Below are 14027 nucleotides of genomic sequence, written 5' to 3'. Positions count from 1 at the left end.
GTTTCTGTGAATATTTTATTTCGTGTTATAAATCGGCGTTGATCTGCTAGTCTCTGTTCTGTTATTTCTGATTCTGGATGTTGTTCTTTCCAGAACTGGTGCATTCGTTTTCGATATCCTCTTCTTGTTGGACTTGATCTGTAGTAACAGATCATTATTTCTTTGTTTTCCATCACTGTGTATCTGCGACGGGTAGACACCTTTTCTTCCAGTAGTTCTGCAGCTGCTGGCCCTGGTTGCTCAGCCAACAGTCCTGAGTCCTGTAACCCATTTTTCACCAGATATCCAGGAACTCCAATATCTAGCGCGAACCTTGTTAACCCGGGCGACATCCGAGCTGGTATGGCATTCTGAAATTTACGTCTCACCATATTTTTTATGGGAGAGACACTCTTTGTCTGACTCCCCTGATGAGACCTGTCCAGTATGGTTGAACCTCTGGTATAGCTCTCATCTTCCTCAGAGTACACAAGCCCCACAACCACGTCAAGGTAGTGCCTCACTGGGGGATTATTATTATTATTGTTTAATTAGTTGCTAAATTTCCTACTTATATATCTGATTATTGTGTTGATAGTCAATTGCAAAGAAATGTGGCTGTGTGACAAGGAGGGGGTGGAGAAGGAATGGAAGCATAAGGATATCACTAACGCTGGCCTGAGTGGCGACGCCGTTGTCCCTTCCCCTGTAAGAAGCCTGAAACTAGGAAAGGAAAAAAAATTGATGAGAGCTCTCCACTCCAGCAGATGCCTTTTCGCTCCTAAGGAGCTTAACTCTAGCCTTTCTTTCTTCCTAGTCTCGCTTGTCCTGTTTTTTTATCTTTAAAAATGGCGGCCAGGCTATCTCCGTGAAAATGAAGAAGGCGTAAGTGTCCCCTTCGGCTGCCAGGGATTCGGCGCAAAAAAGGGAGGAAGATTTCCGCCTACACGGCAGGACATTTGAATGAAGAAGATGGAAATCAGATGACTTTGTTCCCACGTGCCCCGGCTTCAAAAATGGCGACCGGGCACCGCCACCAAGATCAGGACACTTAGATGATTCTCGAGAGAAGCGGTAGCTTCCGAGCTACTGTGGCAAGTCAGGAATGACATGAGCTGGGCTTTCGCGCGCCCCCAAGCCCCACCGATTCTATCATTCTAGAGATGAACGCGGAATGTGGAACGAAAAGGGAAACCCTCACCCCCGTTCGGAGAAGCTCCGCTGCCGCGCTGAGTGGCTGGGGGAGATTTCCCTTAAGAAGGAACTGAAACGAGTGGCTGGGGGGAAATTTCCCTTAAGAAAGACTGAAAAGAGTGTGGAGGTAGGGTTGGATAGGCTCCGACTGTGGCCTGAGCAGCTGAAGAGGGGTTTCCCCTGGGATGATCTTAGACCTCAGCTGTAACTGTAAGACTGATAAGACCCCCCTCCCCAAGCCCTCCACAAGTTATTTTACACAGTGCTGGTCCCAGCGCTGTAGAACTAATTGTGGAAAGGAATAAGTAGAATCCACCAATATTTTAGCCTGTATTACCTGCCTTAGACTGGGAGCCAAAATTATCATGTCCGCCTGGGCTGAAGACCGAGTCAAGAATGGAGGAGTGGCTACCCCAGGATGGGCGTGACAAGTTGGCTGACCCGGTCTATTGGGCAAGAAGGCAGACTTAACCCATTGGTGGATTCTATGTCTCCAGTGCTGGAGAACTACCTGTAGCATACAATTCACCAATCTAACAGATGAGCATCAACTGCAAAATGCTTGCAAGTAAGAAACTTAGCATTCATGGTAGAAAGAAATTCAAACATACCATTATAGAGAAGGCAGCTGAAAGTACCAGAAGTTTTACTGGCAGAAATATTCAAAATCCCTTGAGAGATTGTTTTTGTGATTGATTAAGAAAACACTGAATTAATTATGTCCACTATAGGATCTGCTATATAGATTTAAATCAAAGTATCATCTATATTACTTTGTTTCAACTGGTGAAGAATCAAAAAGATCAGTTACAATGAACTGTTAATAGGATTCATTCTGAGGTTTGTTATGAACAATAACACTGATACATAAATTACTTCCATACTGATATTAAAAATCTTCCTGGCATCCTCTGTGAAGAACTGTGAAGAAAAACCACAATGAGAGTTGTGTAGTACAGATGGGCATTTCTGAGCAGATAAAAGTTTTTCCAAAGAAAGTGTTATAAACTAGAGTTGCCTTGATCATCAATAGCTGAGCCTATAAGGCTATAAACATCCAGAAGCATTACTCGAGGGCATATTTATAGGAAAAATTCAATCCGTATATCAGTGAAATTATTTCCTATACTTGTTCCATGCAGACAGTGACCTTTTGTCACTGTCTGCATGGAACAAGACCTATGTCATTATATATTTGTGGGCACACAAATGTACAGGCTGAGCTGGCAAAGAGATAGTTCTGGACAGTGTATGTTAATAAAAAATGCAAATGTATTGTCTGAAACTGTTGGATAGTATAGTTTTGAACAATGGGTATAGAAATCCCAATACTGTACTTTTCTGTGTTAATTTCTCTAGAATTGGTATGTAAAAAAGCTACATCTATTTGATTGATAGTGAGATCAGCTTACCATCTATTATCAGTGATAATGTTCTCATCTCTTTGGTAATAAATCTTGTCTAACTACATGAAGGCCATCTCTGCAAGATGGCAGTCTTCCCCTCATTGCAATAATTGACAAAACCAGCTAAGAAGGAAAGAACAGATGGAGGCAGGATGTAGTTCTGATAAGAAGTGGTCTAGTAACTGTTGCTAAAGATTCACACAAAGTACTACAACAATACAGGTCCTGTAGCCTGACATAAGGAATCACAACTATGGAAGTGTTTGAAACTGACAGACCTGTACTTACAGAATGATTCAAAGTATCATCTTAAAAACATTATATTAAACATTAGCATGAAAAATACTGGAAAAAAGGATTTATAGGCATAATTTTACATAACAATTAACCAAAACTGAAATACTTTCAAATTTAATTAAGTCTGTTGGTTTGAAACTCTGTGGAAATGTGACCAAGAATATTTTTCCCTCCTACACTCTTGTAGTTGTCTGTTCGCCTTTAAAAACTCCCTTTGAGACTGGAGACTGTTTAATGTATCTTCAAGAAAGCTGGAATGCAAGAAAACGATTGATTCAAAACTGGGACAAGGCACCTTCTAGAGAGATTTTTCAAGGACGGCAGAAGATAGGAGATGAGAAAGTTTGCTTTTAAAAAGTCTGCATACACCAAAATTTGTTCTCTTTACATTTCAACATATACTAGTGTATTATGCAACAGTTGGTTCCTTGACAGATTACGTTGCCATGTCTTTTTTAATAGACTTTAAATCTAAAATAAACATAATTGTAAACATGTTGCTATACACCTCTACCAATATCATTCTATACATTTATAGAATTCTATTAATATATCATTACAGAATTCTATTATTCTCAATAGGATTCATTTCTAGGTAAATAGATATAGGATTTGGGCTTAAGATGGCAACATTAAGACTATTTCAAAATATTTGAAATCTAAATTGATTCTCAACTGAATCTACATTGTTAGATTTATTTCTAAAATTAAATCTGGCAGTAAATCTATCATAATGCATTGACTTTTAAAAACTCACAAGGGTAACGCAAAAAAAGCAAATTTTTTGACAAATTTAAAAGTCAAAATACTTTCAGTGAGTATTATGTAATAAATTATAATCACAATGTGTTCTCTATAATTATAATAGTGATTTCAATTTAAGTACATTGTCCAAAGTGCTAAATACTATTCTACATAATCCTTTTTATCCAGTGTTATATAGACACCATGCACACATTCTAAAGAATATGATCAAACTACCTAGTATGACCTTTGGCTTTTTAACCAGGCAAGGAAGATTAGAAGATACTAGCACAAAATAGAACAAATACTTAAAAAGAGTTATTGAACAACTCATTGTAGATCATTCATTTAATGCATAATGGATTATCAGTCGAAACCTGCATGGCTAGAGGAGAAAAGAAGCAATGGCAATAAGATAACCAGTTCCATTCAAAGTCACAGTTGCTGAATGGCTAATACCTCCAGTATGGATAGATATTCTGACACTGGCAAGATGGAAAAGGGTAGATATTTCTTTCCCTGAAAATTTCATCTAGCATATTTCTTCACTTGTTATTACTGAGCATTTTTTTATTTCAACCCAGGAAGATAAATGAGAAAAAGTTTTTTGACAGCCATATGTACTGCAGAAGAAGCAAGGATGATTATATCTTTCAGTACTATGTTTTTACAGTATAGAAATAATATAAATAGAATACGTAGTCAATTCAGACATCATAAGAGGCAAAAGATGACAGATTTTGGATCTCTTTCAAGCCAGTGCTTTAATCATAACATAAATAGTATTTTTAATATATATAAAGGCTAAATTAGCCTATTACTGTAATTAGTACTCTGCCATCTACAGATAGCAGTACTGCTCACTGTACAGAATGTGAGTTCATAGTACATTTTACTTGAGTATTTTGATTTTGTTAAATAATGAAAGAAATATTTGAACATAATTATATGCATATGGTACTTTTGTGAGTTTTTATTGATACGCTTGAATATAAGACATAACATTAATAGCTAGAAACAACTTAGAATGCTTATCAGATATTTTAAAAATGCCTACTTTATGGGAAAAAAAATCTATCAAGTTATTAGACTGGTGCAGAAAAGAAAAGGCAATTTAAAGCACATCCAATAGCTCATGCTGTCATTTCCTTACATCTAATGTATCTTTTTCACTTATCAGCAATAGCTATACAATCCCAGGAAAAGGTGCAACTTTTTTAAGCAGCTGTCAACAGCTGTTAAATGAAATCATTCCAAATAAACTGTCTAGCTTCAAATCCAGTTTGCCTACTATTTGATTGTAAATTAATTTAATAAAACAGCATATTTAAAGACTTTTGCACATTAAATTTGCAATTTTACGAAAATATATTTTCTTTCACAAATTAAATTATATCTAGCAGATGCCATTAAATATTTCCCCAACCGGTTTTAGTTTTTCCCATGATCTAGAAAACAAATTAAAATTTGAGTTCAGAAAAAAGTTGTTTATATCAATAGCTATTCTACAAACATCTACATCTCTTTTTCATGAAATTATATTTTTATCCTAGGAAATTATATTACTAATTGTCAAAATTTTCCCAATTTAGGTACTAGGGGTACCCATTTGATCTTATTAAACTCCTGAAACTAAAAGTCACACTTTAAATGTCTGGAAATTGTGACTTCTGGTGTTAATGTTCCCTCTTTTACTATCTTATTGTTTCAACTTTACCTGTTTTCCCCATGGTTAAAAGTCTGGTCCTCCCTGTCACAATAAAAATACAAATGTTGCCTGAAAAGTTCACTCTTCTGTTTCAGTAGAATTGTTTCCTGTAAAGCAGTAATACAATAGATTAGGAAGAAAGCACACACACACACACTCACACACACACTCACACACACATATATAATATATACACATATATAGACATATATACTTATGTCTAACTGTACAAAATTAGTAAGTTGATAAGGAATGGAATTAAAAATAAAAAACACCTTATCTCTGTTCCTACGCTGCATGTTTTTTCCAATTTTAGGGTCTTTAAATTTCAGATTTAGACACTATTTACAACAGATTTATTGAAGGATTCTTATTATTTCTAAGCATATATACACACACATACATATATATACATATAACACATACATATGCATACACACATACATATGCATACACAGACACAAGTAGAATTGCATTTATATTAGAATATTATAGTAATTATAAGTTCAATGCTAGCAATATTTAACATTACATAGAAATTGACATTATTCGCTTTAGTTTTTTTTTACTTTAGCACATATACAATATATTGTTCTTTTGACTGACATTATAAAACAGTTGCAACAATGAAACTGTAAATGTATCATTTTATTTACTGCACAAGTACATCCAAGATAAAAATGTAACTGGTCTTAAGTCAATTAGATCTCTTTTAAGTCTGGGGTTAAATAATGCCATTTATTGCCCCAACCTTCCTGAAAAGTACAATCTTGATAAATGCTTGAAGGTAATAATCCACAACATCTTTTGTGGTCTTTATATCTTGAACTAATAGTGTTCAGTAATTCTGTATATGTTACTTAGAGATTATTGCTGCTAAATTACATATAACATATTGCAAGGTAAATTGGGATATATCCTAAAATGACCCTATTGGTATTAAAATAGATACTGCCCAAAGTAAGAAATTGTTATTAATATTATGACATAAAAAACAGGAACAAAAAGGAATATCACAGCTTTCCAATAAGCTACAAATGAATTTAACCTTGCAACTGGTTTACTTTTCACTTTGAACTGTACAATTCCAATTTGTTCATTATCAAACAAAGTCAAACATCAATCAATAAACTATTTTTATGTGCATGGGTTAAACCCCTGCCTCTTTAACTGATTTGTAAAATGTAACAAAGCATATAATGTGCGCACAATTTGCTGAAACACTAAGGAACATACATTTACAAATAACAAGTTATACAAATATAAATGTTCTATATTATTTAATTGTGGTATAAATTATGTACTAATTTAAAAGTTTTTAAGAATTGCATATATATGAATACATTAACAAATCTTTGTGCTCACTTATAAACTTGCATAATACATTTAGAAAACTAAAATCTGACTAAATTAATCCTCATAAAATATTTGAGAATCAGCTAGAATAGTTAAAATATGAAACTTGAAATGTTTAATTTGGTTATTATGCATACTGGCATAATAAAATGAATAAGAATATTTATTCTTCATGATGGCACTAACTTTCAACTTTCACACATGGATTTTAGGGGGAAAATTATAAATTTTAAATATCATTTTGATAAACCTTTAAAATTGATGTGCATTGTATATAGATTGTAATAAAAATCATTATTTCTTCTCAAAAAATGAAATTCCCTAGGATGATGTCTGATCAAATACAGGAATATTTTACACAGGAATAAAAAGAGTAAATATTAATGTATCTATTTTTAATTTCAAAAGCTCACATGCAAAAATGATAACATGAATACAGTAAAATATACAAATAAAAGAGAACACTTTTCTATGAAATTAATTCAATAAATGAATATCCATTTCAATAAAAAGAAATAAGAGCTATTACAAAAAGCTATTGAACTCAAACAGATTTCAAAGCTATCTTACAACTGAAAGGTGATCCAAGTTATCCTCTTTATGAGCAGTCAATTTTAAACCACTTGTGTTTATCTTTCTATTGTTGCTTTTCTAGCCAGTAGCAGATTACACTTGCTCCTGTAATAAAAATTCCAGTTCAATAGTGATTATGTCTCTCAAGCCACTGAAGTGCTTGCTGGAAAAACATAAAAAGAATTCCAGCATTTCAGACAAGTGAGCATGTAGACAGAGACAACAAGGTTGTCAGCTAACAGAGAAACTCCATCCAAAGGCAGATGACCAGTAATCATTGCCAATAACCTATTTCATAGTCTATGAAATTCAGCCCACAAATTCGTCCTAGAATTTTAGATCTAATGTTGAAGAGTAGGAATCATTTATATATTAACTTCCTAAAGCAAAGTGCAATGGACAAAAATGTACCTGCCTCATCATATATTGCAGATACAAATTTTCCAAAGATGGGGATTAATTTCTCTTCTAAAAAGAAAAGTTTTCCATCTCAGATTCAATATAGAAAAAGCGGTCAACTCTTTGTTACTATAAATCATAATTACATGTCAGTGCATCTACAACACAGTATTAATTATTCATGTGGCTATTTCCTTCTCCTTCTCATTTATTCATTAAAAATCTAATACATTATCAAATACATCTCTTGGGCTTTGTTTACAAATTGCCACGATGTCACATACTAGGGCCATGTATTGCCAAGGGTATTTTTACCCTTAATTGCCAGAAGAGAGAACAATAAAAAAATGTCAACCTGAAAGTACGAGTTTAATCAAATGAATCCATCTCTAATAACATAGAATAACATAGAACATCTGTATGAACTGTTCAAAATCTAAATTCAAGACTGCAAAATTAACAAGAGGATATTTGACCATTATTATTTTTTAAAGAGTTATGTGCCTTTAAATGAGTTAAATAATTGAGTCAGCTTTATAGTTTTATAAGGTAGGATATATTTTGCCTTATTCCAGATTGATAAATGATATAAAACTTGTGACTGAGGAATAAAAAGCAAAACACTAGCTAATCTATTAATTTTAAATGTGTAATATCTTAAATTCGCCTATTACATATATCTCAGTACATGGGGGAAGGGGTGCAGACAAGAAGCTTTAATAATAGAAAATAGGCCTTAAGTATCATTTTTAAAATGTGCCACATTATTACTTTAATTATCAAAAGTTATCTTCCACACTGGAAGGTGAAGTGATTTATTTAAAAAGTTGCGACAATAAATTCATTTGCAGCAGTTTACAGAAAATCCATTTTAAGCATATATTTCAAGCAAAAGTATTTTGGTAATTAGAAAAATTAATGACATTGCTCTTATTTATTGATATGTACTTTTTTTAAAAAAAAGTTAAAAATATGTGTACCGATAATCTTTTTTTATTCATATAATTTAGTATTCTAAATTACAGTGATCTTAACAAGATTAGAAGGAGCATTCTTCAGACCAAGAAAAGAAGTAACATTTATTCAGAATTATAATTAAACTACTTTGTGAATAGTACAATGTTCAGAAATCATACCTGTTCAAATTGCTTTTTTGCCATGCTACTCACTGATTTGTATATTGAAATCTCTTTCTTACATATGCCTTCTTATAAAGTTACTTTAGAGGAGGATAATTTTGTAAATACATTTATACTAACTACAATCTTACATCTGTACTTTAAGAGTCTTTTTGGAGTTTGATGTCCTTAGCAAATCTAATCAAATTAAATTAAAATCTCAAAATTGTTTGTTGCAATTCCAATTCAGTAAAGAGAAATTGCTTTACTAAGGGGGAAAAAAGCCCTTAATTGCAGGGATCAAGCACAGTTGTTTTCCCACATGCTGCATAACTGTTTGAATAGCTGTGTACTATTTAAACTAGAAGTGAGACAGGAGTTTTTATATTGCTCTGAGACTAGGATTAGTTTTCTGAAGGACAAACCCAATTTACATTTGCACCTGTTGCTTTCAAAAAGCTCTAGATCTTTCATTTAAATATTTTCATGATAGTGCTTCATATCATAAACTTTAAACTTTTTAAACAACAATTTTCTACATAAAGAGCACCATCAATCCAATCCAGTCATATAAATTTAGTTAGAATTATCTGAATGCAGATTTTATTTTATACTACATACAAGTGGATAAGCAAGTAGTGGGGAAAAATACAATAATTAACTACATATAACTTAACTTGCCCTCAATCAGCCATGTGTACTATATGTGAACATATATAAGAAAAATGAATGGACTTGGGAAAGTCACACTTGCAGGTCCGCAAAAATCATGTATCTTTTAATCTTGTGTGATTTTTACTCATTTTTCACAGCTAAATTATAGAGCAAAGAGTTCATTACTTTGGATTGATTTGCTTTCTACTAAACGCATTACTACTGGAATATTACAGCAGCAAACTGCATGGACAAGAATAAAGCGAAATAAGCTTTAACACAGAAATTGCTGCAATAGCAGAATTAATTACTAGTATATAATTCAACCATTATGGGGCTGGAGGGAAGAGAGAAATATCAACAGTGAATTAGCCCTTAAGTTCTATAACTGTATTATAGTATTCCCTATCCTTAGGGGAAAAAAACTCTGTAAAAAATCTATTTTTATGCCATTATCCCAAACATGCTTTTACCTTAATACCATTTTTAATGTATACTTGGGTATAAGCCTCAAAAGTTATCCAAACTTTTACACAAATTAAATAAAGATGTTTAGGAACTTAAACTTGGGGAGACCATGTTCTTATTTATAGGACTAAGATTTAGAATAATTGCATCAGTACTTTAAAATTACACTTTGAATACAATTGTTTTTTAAGTTTTCCCTAAACTCTTTTTAGCAGCTCAAGAGACAAGGATCAACTGATCTAATTCAACCACTGCTGAATAACGTGAATTTTCATCTAAATTACAATTGAGCTGACACATATTGTATTAACCCAATGGATCACCATATTTATACCATAAGTTACTGAAACTTTACATTTTAAAAAAATCTTTGTTGTTCAATAATATTAGATTTTTATTTAAAATGATTATCCGTGCAATCCTACTACTTAGAAACATACTCAAGATTTTGTGCAAGGCAAATAAAAACATTTTAGTGGAGACTAACCACTGTAGTTTGGAAACACAAAAAGCAGTTCTATGTATTATTACTTACAAATATTTCTCAGTGTGCTCAATGGGGCTTGTTCCTTGGTAGGTACTTTCAGTATTAAAACCATGCAGTGCAATGTTTTGCATGCTGTCTCAAAAGTAAGCTATCCTAAATTGTACTGAGCATGCTTCCAGGCACTAGATTGCACCCATGGTCAAAATTGACAAAGAAAATAGGCACAGGCTGAAACTGTTTCTTCGAAGCGATGAATGGGATCAGAAGTGTATTGTGGCCAACATACATACAAACCCAAAGTAATAAATGTCCTGAAACTTCTTGTTCCTGCACGGAAGACAATTTCTAGGTACAATTTTGCACTAGAGAAGCATCGTGTTTCTCTGTTAATATACCTTCCACTCGTCTCAAGGCTCTTTAGGCCAAGTCTCACTGACTTCGGAGAAAGATTGCCCTTCATTTACAAGAGGAGAAGCAGCAAACACCGCACCCAACTCATTGGTTACCAGAAGCAAAGAAAACGCATCTATTCCTTGGGTGCCTATTTGTCCGGCCAACCAAGATAAAGTAACTGTTGCAGCAATAGTCGGTCCACGAGGCCCCACTCGCATTTAGTACTCCATGCCAAAGAAGAGGAAAGGGAGGAGAGTCCTCAGCCAGAAGAAAGCTACATCTCGAAGAGGTGTGTCCACGTCTACGCTCCTGTCAAACCACATCCAAGCAAGCCAAAAATAAGAGCCCACTCAAAATACGCACGGGGGGGGGTCAAAAAAGTGCAGAACTGCCGCGAACAGCTTTAGTCCTTGAGCGTTTAGCCCGAAAAGCTTGGGGGGGAAAGATTCACCTCTTCTTCAGTGCCCACGCTTATTCCCGCCCTACTAAAGTTAAATGCGCGTTAAGCAGCATGCCCAACAGAAAAGCCAGCCTTGTTACCAAATTTACCTAGGGCTAAATGCGACAGCTGTGCTGGCTCAGCTCTGGTCAGGAGATGTCAGCCGCTCCTCTCTCCTCCCCTTTCAAATAAAACCGCGCAGCATTCAAAGCGCAGAACTGCCCGTCCAGAACCGGCTCTCCGGCCGGCCTCGACCTAGCAGTGCTTTCCAGAGCGAGAAAACGAGCGAAAGCGGGAGAGAATGAGACCTGCCATGCCCCCAGGCTAAATGCAGGGGTGAGTTCCCCCCTCGCAAGATCTCCCACCTCCTCCTGCCCCTCCTCAAAGAGGAATGCAACGTTTTCTCTCTTCTCCCTTTGCCTTTTGATCATCAGAAAGGTGGACGTGAAGGTTTAGCTGAGGAAGAAGAGCGGGGGGGGGGAAGAGTCACGTTTGCTGGATTATAAATCCCCTCCGACCCGTTAAAGTAAACAACTAAGGGCAGCGCGTCCTCCAAACTGCCCTAGGACCCAAAGAGGCCGAGAAGAGAGGCAGCTCGGGAAAACCTGAAGGAGAAAAGACAGCCACTAAGAAGACTTGGTTGGGGGAGGTCGAGGACGAATATCCGGAACAAGTGACCCCGACCTCGCATACACCAAATACTCTGCGAGGGGCGGCGGATGACTGCTGATCTGACAACAGCGTTTTCCCTTCTCAGTCCGCGCTTTAGAATGCAGGACCCGGGAGATCCCGCAGCTAATAGAGGAGAAAATTGCGGCGAAGGGGGGAGGCGAGTCCAGCTCCGCCTGCTTTTCTTCCTCGGAAGCCAAAAACGCTCGGTCCTTCACTCGGGAACCGGCGCCACTCACCGAACACGAGGAAGTCCCGGCCTCGCGGCACGCCGTGCACCCAACTCGCCCGTCTGTCAGCTGCGCGGTGCCGCAGCCGCCACCAACAGTCACGCTGCCACCTCCGCCATATTTCTGGGGCGTCGCGCATGCCCGGCAGCGGCCCTAGGGCTTCTCTTCGTCTTCGCGTCTTGTCTTCGCGGCCCCCTGATGAGGGGGCGGAGGCGGAGGGGACTGGTGGCAATTCAGCCGCTGCTGCCACAGTTGCCGTTATGATAGTGGCCCGCGAGAGCGAGTTGGGGGACGTTCTAGCGCGCGCCACGCCACTCGTCGTACACTTGCTGTTTATACCGCTGCAGTGCGCTTCAAGTGGCTGCCGCCGATACCCCACTGTAGGTTTTGTCCCGAAACGATATAAATATGAGCTTTCTCTGAACAGAATTGTTCTTGAATTGACAGATAATATTGGATATTTATGTACTAATGCGTTTTGTAAATTAGAAAAATGAACGGTGCAAAAATGAAACAATGTGCAAATTGCATTTCTAACTTGTCTGAAATAGATAAGCTGTTACGCATGCGAAAAGAGATTTTCAAAGCAAACTGGAACCAAAGCCAAGAAGGACCAAGTTCTCAGGAAGAGGTTCAACAAAGAATATCAGAGAACTTTTAGAACAAACAGTATTACAACAGCACCTGCAATGAGATTAAAAATTAAAAAAACACAGAAAAATAAATTTTCCAAAGAGGGCTGGAGTAAGAAAGAGATTGTAACTTCAAGCTGATATGGTGAACAACACTAAAGAACAGATAGTACAGATAGTCCTTGACTTACATTCATTTAGTGCAGCGATTCTCAACCTTTGGGTCGCGACCCCATTTGGGGTTGAACGACCATTTTACGGGGGTTGCCAAACAACACGATCCGCCATTCTGTCCCTCGGGGGTGGCGCCTTGCATAGGGGCGGCGCTGTGCATGCGCGTTGCGCATGGGGGGCGGCGCGCATGCGCGACACTTCCTTATGACCGGGATCGCCGTATAAAAAGGTTGAGAACCACTGATTTAGTGACTGTTCGAAATTACAAGGTCACTGAAAAAGTGACATCAGTTTTCAAACTTGTAACCATTGCAGTATGCCCATGATCATGTGATCAAAATTTGTGTGTTCATCAAATGGCATGTATTTATGACAGTTGCGCTGTCATGTGATCACCATTTGTAACTTTCCCCACCGGTTTTTGACATTAAGCAAATTTGGGAAGCCAGATTCGCTTAATGACTGCAAGATTTATTTAACAAAGCAGTGATTTGCTTAACAACTGTGGCAAAAATATTGTAAAATGAGGCACAGTTCACTTAACAACTACCTTGCTTAACAATGGAAATGTTGGACTCAATTGTAGCTGTAAATTGAGGACTACCTGTAGCAGATTGAAACAAATATGGAAAGAATATATTGAAATATTTTCAACATCCAAGATAACTTTTTCCTTATTTACAACAATCTCTATTATCAGAAGACTAAGTTAGGTTAAGGTTCCAGTCATTACCAAATTGGAAGACTACAGGAATTGATGGAATATCTATGGCAGGGGTAGGCAACCTTGGCTCTTTTATGACTCGTGGACTTCAACTCCCAGAATTGCTGAGCCAACTCAGGAATTCTGGGAGTTGAGGTCCAAGAGTCATAAAAGAGCCAAGGTTGCCTACCCCTGATCTATGGAAACATGGCACTCTACAAAAAGCAATAAAGGTTCTAACCAAACTAGAGTAGCAAATCTGAAGAATGTTACAATGGCCAACAGATTAGAATAATAATAACCAAGAAAAGACAGTTAACAGAGTGCATTATTGCATAATGTTTAATTTCACATGCCACGGAAATAACACTTAGGATTATCTAGATTAGAGCCTTACATGGAAA

General features: G+C 36.6%; 1 protein-coding gene across 4 annotated transcripts in view; it reads right to left on the bottom strand.

Moving 5' to 3' along the window:
- Positions 1-12484, bottom strand: part of SCML2 (Scm polycomb group protein like 2) — a 94555-nt gene extending 82071 nt beyond the window's left edge. Inside the window, exons 1-2 of one of the 4 annotated variants that reach the window (XM_039358405.1) lie at positions 12124-12258; positions 5338-5435 (exon numbers count right to left, since the gene is read on the bottom strand). In XM_039358405.1, coding sequence (XP_039214339.1) covers positions 5338-5350 — 13 coding nt within the window. In that variant the 5' untranslated portion in view covers positions 5351-5435; positions 12124-12258. Of the gene's footprint in view, positions 1-5337; positions 5436-12123 lie in introns of those variants that run through there. The other 3 variants (XM_039358401.1, XM_039358409.1, XM_039358408.1) reach the window with 3 other exon arrangements.
- Positions 12485-14027: the final 1543 nt, after the last annotated feature.

Source organism: Crotalus tigris, unplaced genomic scaffold, assembly GCF_016545835.1.
Source record: "Crotalus tigris isolate CLP2741 ecotype Arizona unplaced genomic scaffold, ASM1654583v1 scf7180000019016.1132606, whole genome shotgun sequence".
Classification (NCBI taxonomy): Eukaryota; Metazoa; Chordata; class Lepidosauria; order Squamata; family Viperidae; genus Crotalus; species Crotalus tigris.
Note: the sequence above shows the minus strand (reverse complement) of the source record. Positions and strands in the feature narration are given on the sequence as shown.